Source organism: Malurus melanocephalus, unplaced genomic scaffold (assembly GCF_030028575.1).
Source record: "Malurus melanocephalus ecotype Western Australia unplaced genomic scaffold, MMel_1.1 scaffold_321, whole genome shotgun sequence".
In the NCBI taxonomy this organism is placed as follows: Eukaryota; Metazoa; Chordata; class Aves; order Passeriformes; family Maluridae; genus Malurus; species Malurus melanocephalus.
Window position 1 is genome coordinate 474,393 of NW_026623553.1, and position 9,183 is coordinate 483,575.

At 51.2% G+C, this 9,183-nt stretch overlaps 1 protein-coding gene across 2 annotated transcripts in view; it reads right to left on the reverse strand.

Annotated features, from left to right (window-relative positions):
• The window catches only part of NRG2 (neuregulin 2), an 85,191-nt gene extending 77,181 nt beyond the window's left edge, over positions 1-8,010 (reverse strand). For both annotated transcript variants that reach the window (XM_057377677.1, XM_057377674.1), the window contains exon 1: positions 7,859-8,010. In XM_057377677.1, the coding sequence (XP_057233660.1) occupies positions 7,859-7,946 (88 nt within the window). In that variant the 5' untranslated portion in view covers positions 7,947-8,010. The remainder of the gene's footprint in view (positions 1-7,858) is intronic.
• Between the last annotated feature and the right edge of the window lie 1,173 nt (positions 8,011-9,183).

Here is a 9,183-nt window from a genome sequence, read left to right on the forward strand (position 1 = left end):
GGTGCCTCCTGAGAGCATCAGTGTCCCGTTCCCCGCTGGGAGCGGAGCTCCTTTGCTATCTGCCTTTGCACATCAGGAACGTGGCCAGCACTGGTGCTCTGAGCAGACTCCTAAAACCCATGTCTGCACTGCTGCTGGAGTAAGACCAGCCTGCCCCCAGAACAYGGAGATTTCTGTCCAGGAGTGTTTGGGTCGAGCCAAAGGTGGGGAACAGCTGGGACACAAAGAGCTCTGGTGGTGTGCTTTGACCCAGAGATGTGGATGCTGAGCATGGGAGTTTTRTCAGTGGTTTGACTGGAGGAAGAGATGTACAAGAGACACAGAAGGAGCATCAGGGTCAGTAGAGGCTCTGCCAGCATAGTGTGCTAGCCAAAAATTGCATCTCCACACCCCCAGAGGGCTGGAGCACATCAGGAACCAGGGAATCCTCGCAAAGCACTGTGGACTTCAAAGYGGAATAAGAAATCTGTGTGAGCACAAACATCTGTACACATGTACACACACACAGTTTTGGAGGGGARTAAAGTCCCAGCCTCCAAATCAAAAACTGCTGAAAGCCAGAGGGTTGGATGCTCAGCTGGTACAAATCACACACCCACCAACAAAGCCAGAGGAGATRGGTCAGAGAAACATCTGCTGAGAACCTGGTGGATGGATTTCAACCTGATTCTACCCTCAAATTAAGCAAATGTGCAAATTCTGACACCAGAAGAAGTTTCTCTGAAGGGTTTCCAAACATCGGTCAATGATGTAGGAWATCTGTTTCMAATTTTTGGGGTGTCTTTWWMAAAAAAAAAAACCAACTAAACACTAAAGCACCTGAMTTTAGCATAGTCTTAAGGTAAATTAAAGCTTCACTGCTTCCCTAAAGAACACTTTTTCTGTCCATCTCGTACATTTGTGGCTTTCTTGCTTTTTCTGAGCTGCCAGCCACTAAATATCAGACTTGGAGAGCAAACATGGCTCCCATCCTCATCCTCACCATGGATGAAAATTTAGCAAGAAAACCTGGGCTCTGACTTGTATTTGCAAACAAAGATTTAAGGGGATGGTAGGGATGGAATACACCTTAGAAGAGCTCCAGAACCACCAGACTCATCAGAAGTTTGATCACAGCACTGCTGCACAGGGACAGCCTTGTGTGGCTTATTGATCTCCTTTGCAAAGCACCTCCCGTTGTATTGAGGAGCTCTCGCCTTCTAGACACGCCTGAACTAAAACCCATTGTAAGAACTGATGACTGAGTCTGCCAAGCCTAATTACCAGAGTTATTAATTACCTAAAATGTTTAATTTTTACCATTATCTCTTGTATTTGTTGTTACAGTTTGAAACATCTCAAAAATGCAACAACGCAGCGCTGCCCTTGTTGGAGAGCAGACCATGGCAGGTCATGTTGGTTCAAACACCGCTCGTTACCTGGGCCCAGCACCAGAGCCAGGAGCAGGACTAAGCCTGGAGGCCACTGAGCTCTGTCCCTGCCCTGGACTCTGCCATGGGATGTGGAGGGAAGCAGCAGTTTTGCCCCCATCAGTCCCTGGTGGGAGCTTCCCCCTTGGGCAGAGTCCCCTTCCCCATCATGTGATTTTGTTGTCCTGCCCCAGACAGGAGGTCAGCACAGCAGGTGATGCATGTCCAAGCTCCAGCCTGGCTGGAGAGCCCTTCGCCCTCCCAAAGTGCCTTCCTTCTCTGCCAGCACAGCCCTGGCCAGCCCAGGACAGCACAYAGGAGCCAGGGCAAGGAGCTGGACACAGCACCGGGGCAGTCTGGGTGAGCCAGCGGTGCTGGGAGGCTCCTGCCCAGCTTTCCACTGCCTCCAGCCTCATCCTCAGACACACAGGTGAGGCTTTCYCAAAGGAAAGTTCCAGGTTATCTCACAGCCTCTGCTCTGAACATTRTTTCTGACATAGACAATCCCAGCTTTTACTGGGATTTCACAGTCTTGGGACTTCTTGGCCAAAGGAAACAGCCTGAGTTTAGGGTCCTAGTCATGACCTGCATCTCTCAAGCTCTTCTTGAACTGAAWTTTTTCCAGTTTTCTTCAAGAGATGCTGTGTTTTTTATGGAGCTTTGCTCCCAGAAGAAAACCAGCACGCCCAAGCAGGAGACCCAAGTGCTTCCCAGAGCTCCACTCGCTGCCTGTTCCAAGAGCTTGGCCCCACTCTAACTGAGCTCTCAGGCACTGGAAAAGGCACAGGGTCGTGCAACCCCCATGCTGAACATCCCCCCTGACACACCTGAAAGCACCCATTGGGACTCTGAGGGAAGATGGGAAGGGTCAGAGGAGCAGGAGGCTCATCTCCCCCGGTTTCAGTGCCACAGGAGAGCCTGCCCTGGGCTCATCCCACATCCTCCAGGCAGTTTCCAGCTGCAATTCCATGARAGCCCAGCACTAAGGCAGGCTCAGGGCAGGCTCAGAGGCAGCAGGGAGGACACAGAGCCCGGCTGCTCGTGGCAGCACCGTTCCCTTGGCCAGGTTGCAGCTGGAGCCCATCACACTAATGATGCAGAGAATGAGCTGAGCACATGACCCCAAGGTCGGGAGCCAGGCTGTGCTCAGCCCCTCTCCAGATGTTCCTCCTCTTTCCAGAGACTGCTTTTCCCAGGTTTCTTACACCTCTGAAAAGGSATTGAAAATGGAATGCCCCGGGCTCTGACTCATCAGCTTTTGGATCCATAGTGGGATTACTTAATAATGTACTGTTCTGCTGCATCCTGCCCCTCTGCCAGGCACTGCCCTGCAATCTGCCTGCGTGGAGAGATGGGTTATTCCTCAACCCTGCTGGGTTCCTCTCCCATAACTCCTCTGTATCTACACCTGAGACTATAAGCCATGGACAGTGGAGGAACAGAGCTGCATGCTCTGCTCAATTCCTCCTTCAGCAGGGTTCCAGGGAGGACCAGAAGGGAGCTGGGATGCAGCTCTTCCTTCAGCCCAGCGTGAATCACTGGAGCTCGTGAGTCAGACCCCCTGCATTCCCAAAGCTGAGCAGGTCCCTGCACGCTCCCCGCTGTGGKGACTGTCCACACGTGTGCTCAGAGCCACACGCAACGCCAGCCCATGGGCTCAGCCACTGGGAACATGCATGTGGACACATCCTGGAGCACAGCTGACATCTGCTGCCTTGTGTGCCTGGCTGTTTATGGAAAACAGAGCTGCTACCGTGGGACGTCCACTGCGGGTGGTTCTTCTTGTAAACAAACCTTTTGGCTGATATTTCTATTTCTATGAGCTCCTTAGAACGRGAGTCTTTCCTATGAACAGATGACTAAGAACAAATCAGGAGTGTTCTGTCCACCCTGCAGCGTGGACACAGCTCACACAGAACTGCCTTGGCTGGCACTGAGGGAGCTGGTGGGGTTGTGCTGCTGTTGAGTATCTCCTCAAGCTTCCACCACACAGCCTGCCGTCAGCATCTGCAAGGGGCCCCCACATCCCTCCCCAAACCCTGTGGTAACGTGGCAACTCTGGWGCACCCCAGGCTCACACACCTGGGCAATGTGCACCTGCTTCTGCTGCAATCCCACTGCTGGCTCCTGCCCAGGGGTGCCTTCCCCTTCAGGCTTGGGGAGTTTCAATTGCAATTCCCTTCTGCACAACCTTTCCACCAGTTCCTGACTCATCTGGGAACTGAGGTCAAGCCAGTTCCTACTGAAACATGAGATGCTCTCTGCAGAGACTCTTCACCTGCTCTCCGAGTAGTTTTCCAGCATTAGCAATYGCCATGGGCAGTTCAAGAGAAAGCGCAATCCCCGTGCTGCCAGCTTATTAGCTCTGACAAACAGCAAAAACCTTGAGCACACGCAATGTTTTCCCCAACACCAAATAAAAATAAGAGAGAATGCCTGGAATTGCTGGAGAATTAAACCAACCAAATGCTTTACATTTCTCTGGTCTTTTCTCCCCAAGTGACCTTAYGAAAGTACAGATGAAACACAGACCCTTTTCAACGTGCTCCTTTCCTATCCCACTGCCAAGGTTTCCTCCAGCCCTTTTTCTTCTCATCCCACTCCACTGCCACAGCTCTGGTTCTGCTCAGCTCTGCTCTGCACTTCGGTGTTGCTCTTGGTCCGTTTGTCCCAATTCCCCAAAGTCTACCCCAAATCTTTTTTTTATGCTTTTTTGTTCACAATCTTTCCTCAGTATCATGGCTTTGACTGTCCCATGCCATAAAGCACATCTTCTCTTGGACAAGGAAGCTCTCTCCCGGCCCTGAACTTTGGGGGAGCATTASACATTAATTTGTGGGTCTGTTCCCACATCCCACAGCTCACGTAGTCCCTGCAGGGTGTGCCTTCCACGTGTGCTGGGTGGGACGCAGGCTGTCTATTTTTCAATGCTTGTCACAAATGTCTAAAAGAGGGATCCTGATGGTTTGTGTTCATAGGTGGACACCATCTCCCTCTGGAGGCCTTCTCAGGCTCTTCCACTGGATAAAGCTGTAGCCAAGGCACTCTCTTGAGGACAACTGCAATACTAGAGGCATGAAAATGTGAGTTTAGGTTAAAGATAGCCCTTGTCCTCAGAAAGAAGCTAGCACTTGACATGAGATCAGCAATCCTCTTTTACACATTCACAGAAGCCAAACCAATTSTGTTAAAAGCCGCAGTGGAAGACAAATCCTCTCTTCCCCTGAGTTTTAGAGACCTCAGGGGAAATCCAGCACACCCCGTGGCACATGGATGTTCTTTCCTGAAACTACTGTTTCAGCTCTCTCCTCCTTCCAGCGCTTATTCTGCTGCTCTGATTCACTGGCAGGGAGGAGCTTTACCTGGGGCAATTCCCCCAGAGCAGCTGGCAGGGCTGGGACATCACCTCTGCAATGCCAGGAGAGCCTTGGTCCTGCCAGAGCTGTCCTGGGGCTCTGAAATCACCTCTGGAAGCTCAGGAGAGCCTTGGTCCTGCCAGAGCTGTCCTGGGGCTCTGAAATCATCTCTGGAAGCTCAGGAGAGCTTTGGTCCTGCCAGAGATGTCCTGGGGCTCTGAAATCACCTCTGCAATGCCAGGAGAGCCTTGGTCCTGCCAGAGCTGTCCTGGGGCTCTGAAATCACCTCTGGAAGCTCAGGAGAGCCTTGGACCTGTCAGAGCTGTCCTGGGGCTCTGAAATCACCTCTGGAAGCTCAGGAGAGCTTTGGTCCTTCCAGAGCAGTCCTGGGGCTCTCACCAGAGCCCCAAAGGGATGTCTGAGGACAATTTTGTGTGCAGACACCTACGAGCACAARGGTAGTTCAAGACTGTCAGAATGTCACAGGGATCCCAGAGGCTGCTCAGGGATGCCATGTGAAGGATGAAGGCTTTGCACACTGCCATCATTCCCTTACTTTCCCCTGCACAGGCAATCAAATGAGAGTTCCTGTCCAGATCTCTGCAGAGCCTGCATGAGATTTTTGTAGATTCCTCTTCTGTCTCCTGGTTTTGGGRTGGTCAGCACATCCCATTTGCAGGGAAGTTCTACAGCCTGGGAAAACAGAGAACACAAATCCCCCTGACAGTGCCCAGCCAGCCTGGTGTGTGCCAGGGCTGGGTTTTGCATTGGCATGGGTGTGCTGGAGAGAATCTGAGGGGCAGCCTCGAGCTGAAGAAACAGCACACAGGAGAATCTGCTGCCCACAGTGAGGGTCTGTGTGCCCACTCAGAAGGGGTGGGGGAGGAACTCCTCACTTGTGAAGGTCCTTTTAGGGAACTATTGCCATGGTATCCCTTAGATCCCATGGCATCACCCCATGATGTGAAAAGGTGTTCTCAGGTTTGATTGGACCCAACCAGCCCAACCCAAAAGGGGTTTGATTCAGGGACAGCACACACAACCAAGTGTCATCCTGTGCTGGACCCCCAGAGCAAACAGTGGCCAAGCTCTGTATCAACACAGGGCAAGCRAGAGACCTGGAGCTAAACAACCCAGTTAACAAGGAATGCAATGAAAGGATGCTCTGCAAGCCAAATACAAAACCTTTCAGTCCTTTGGCTGAGGTACAGACASGATGATGGAATCACAGACTCATCGAGTCATTCASGCTGGAAAAGAYCTCTCAGAGSAWCAAGCCCAACCTTTGACCAWACACCACCTTGTCAGCCAGACCAGAGCACCGAGTGCCACATCYAGTCATTCSTTGAACACCTCCAGGGATGGGGACTGCACCACCTGATCAATGCAATCATCCTCAAGGATCAATGCAAATATCCCCAATTCTGCTCTGGATCCATCAGTGGGGAGAAAAGGGGTTTGCACTCTGGCCAAGGCGCCAGCTGTGAGATTTGCATGTGACAAAAGAGCCTGGCAATGCATCTCAACGGAGGGCTTGGCTGTCAGAGGGAGCAATGACAGCTCAAGGGTCTTTCCTTTTCCTCTCCAGGACAGTGAGYTTCAGCAGGGCTTTGAYRTGGTGCTACAAWACTGAGCCCCAGMRCAYACTTGGCCCCTCTCTCAAGGCAGGYGGCTGCTCCCATGTGCCTCATGCYCCCACTGTGYCCCAGCCAGTGCCAACCAGTCCCACCAGCCCCTCCACCCTGCTCCCAGCACAGGAGATGCCCAGGCACTGCCCTGTCCCCTCTGTGCATTTCGGAGGCAGGGGCAGGGTGATGCAACCCCTGCACCCTCCTGAGCCCATCATCTTCCAGCAGCTGCTGCTTCTGCCTGCTGGTTCCACACTCCCTGCCTTGAAGCCTTCCCAAAAGCCTCCTCCCAGATCCCACAGCAATATCAGTTATGTTCTGATGTCACCAGCCTGCCACAGCATCAGCACCCGCTGCCACCCCACAGCTCGGCACAGAGCCCGCTGCTCTGCKCACAGCAAGGTCTCCGCGCTCAAAGTAAAGGGATGAAAAAGGGAAAGGGCAAATCCTGCCACCAGTGATGCCAGTGCGAAGCCAGGACAAGGCTGCTCAGGTCAAGAGCGGTCACTCATGTCAYGGTAGCGGGACCGAGAGCAGAAGTGCAGGAGTGAGGAGCAGAGCTGACAGGCTCGGGGCAGGAGCCAGTGCAGCTCACAGCCTCTCGTAACGCTGATCAAACACAAAGCCTGACAGAGCTGCCGCTCTCTCCGAATGCATTTCCAGATAAAACACAGATAAGAAGCAGCCCAGGATAATCCCCCCCGATACCATGAGAGAGAAAGGAATTACACTGGGCTGCATTAGCACCMAATCTTCTGTATCTTTCCATGACAGTTCTTGCACTACCCGTGWACTCAGGAATCGAACTGTGTCCGTTAAAACATTTAATCCTGGCAATAGCGTAAATATTGCCTCGCTCGGTCAGCAAGGAACAGCCAGATCTGTGAAGAACAGCCTGATTTCAGGAGTATCAGCATATCAGCAAAGAGCCCACGTGCCTTTCACTACAGGTCATTGCAGTTACCTCAAAAACCAAGGCTGTAACTAAAACCTGATCTCTGAGAATTGGTCTGTCTCAAGGAACGATACCTGTGAYCCTCCAAAATTATGGCTTTTGATATTTACCTCAGGAAGAAGCAAGAAAACACCCAACTRAACAGCAAATCACAACACAGCAGAACCCCCAGAGAATCAGCACATACCCCTCAATTCCCATATCACCATGACAGGAGCCAAGTACCTCTATTCATGAAAGGGCATATTGCCCCGAATTCTTGGGGCTTTGGGTACTTAAATTTAAAAAGAGAGAAAATAAAAAAGWAAGAAAGAAGAGAGAAGATGAAGAAGAAAGCAGATCTGTAACAAAAGCAGACCTATAGCAGCATGAAATATGAATGAGATGCAGAGATTTGCACACTCGCCTGGCAGAGTCCCTGGCATTTGCACCCTCATGCAACCCACAAGTACTTTCCTGCTGGCTTGTCTCTTCTTCCTTTAAGTAAAATTTGTTAAAAATGGGAAGTACCTTTTCCTGGATCAGGTTCTCTTTCCCCTTTTTTCCCTTCTTTGTTCTTTTTGCTCTTTCCTTTCCCTTTTTTCTTGTTCTCGGACATTCTGCACAAGTGTTTACAGTCTCAGGAAAAGACAGTCCACACCAGATCTATATGCCCCACGACTGCTACTCCAAATGTTACTTGCCAGCTGCAACTTCCGACTGTTCTTATATTGTTTCTGACACAGACAACACCCACCACTGGGTGGAGAAGCAAAACTTTAACCGTTTGCTCACTGCTCCCAGTTGGTGGGAGAGATGCCCTGGGTTTCAGTGGGAGGGTGAGGGAAGTAGTGCTGGGGTACAGGAGAAGCTCACCCGGGAGTGTCTTGGACTCATCGAGTCCAGAGGTRGTTTTCCACTTGCTGGTTCTGTCTCTGGTTGAAAAGTTCTGAACAGCTTCTGGAGCATCACAGAAATAAGTGTTTTGGGGAGCTGCTGAGGTTCAGACAGGGGTATGAGAGAGGCAGTGGAGTCTAAAGGGATGGCAGAAGTTTGCCATCCTTTTTTGTTTTGCTTTGACCCTGCAGATGGGTTAAGTTGGCCTTTTTCTTCCTATTGTCACTCCCACCATAAATCAGAGTGGCTCCACGTGCCCTCACACCCAGCTCTTTGCTGTCCCAGGAGTTTTCCAAAAGTTAGRAATAGCTGGAGAGCCCTTACCTGCGCTTCTCGTCTCTGTCCTCCATCCCTGGGAGCTCTAGGTGTTGGTTAAGCCCACGTCTCATCTGCTTGAGGGTTAACCAAGCCCTTTCCACAGGTCCAACATGTGATGAGTGCCTGAGCCTGGTCCCCTTCTGTAGGGCTGCCCATGCTGACATCGGCCAAAAAGTCCATCAGGATCCCCAGCTGGAAAGCCCCAGAGAGCTGCCAAACCATTCCCAGATGCAGCTGAGGGCTTCAAAGGCCCAAAGGGGCCAAAAGTTGTAGGGCACCGGGTAGGACATTCAATCCAGTTACCCGTGAATCAAATCCAGTTCCACACTGGTGAGCAAAGCGTGTCCTCCAGAGACGCTCTCCCGCCTGGTGTGTGGACATCAAGAAATGAACGAGGTATCAGCCCCCTTGGGATCCTCTCCCAGYGGTTAATCACCCTCATTGTTAACGATCTCTGCCTGCTCTGAAGTGAAATATCTGCCTTCACTGTCCAGCCATTGTTTCTTACTCTTGTTTTCTCCTCTAGATTAAAAAGCCCTTCAGCAACTGGTATTTTCTCCCATGGAAGTACTTACACTTTGTACACTTTGTAATCAAGTTATCCCTCAATTTCTTTTCTTTTTTTTCTTCTTCTTTTTTTT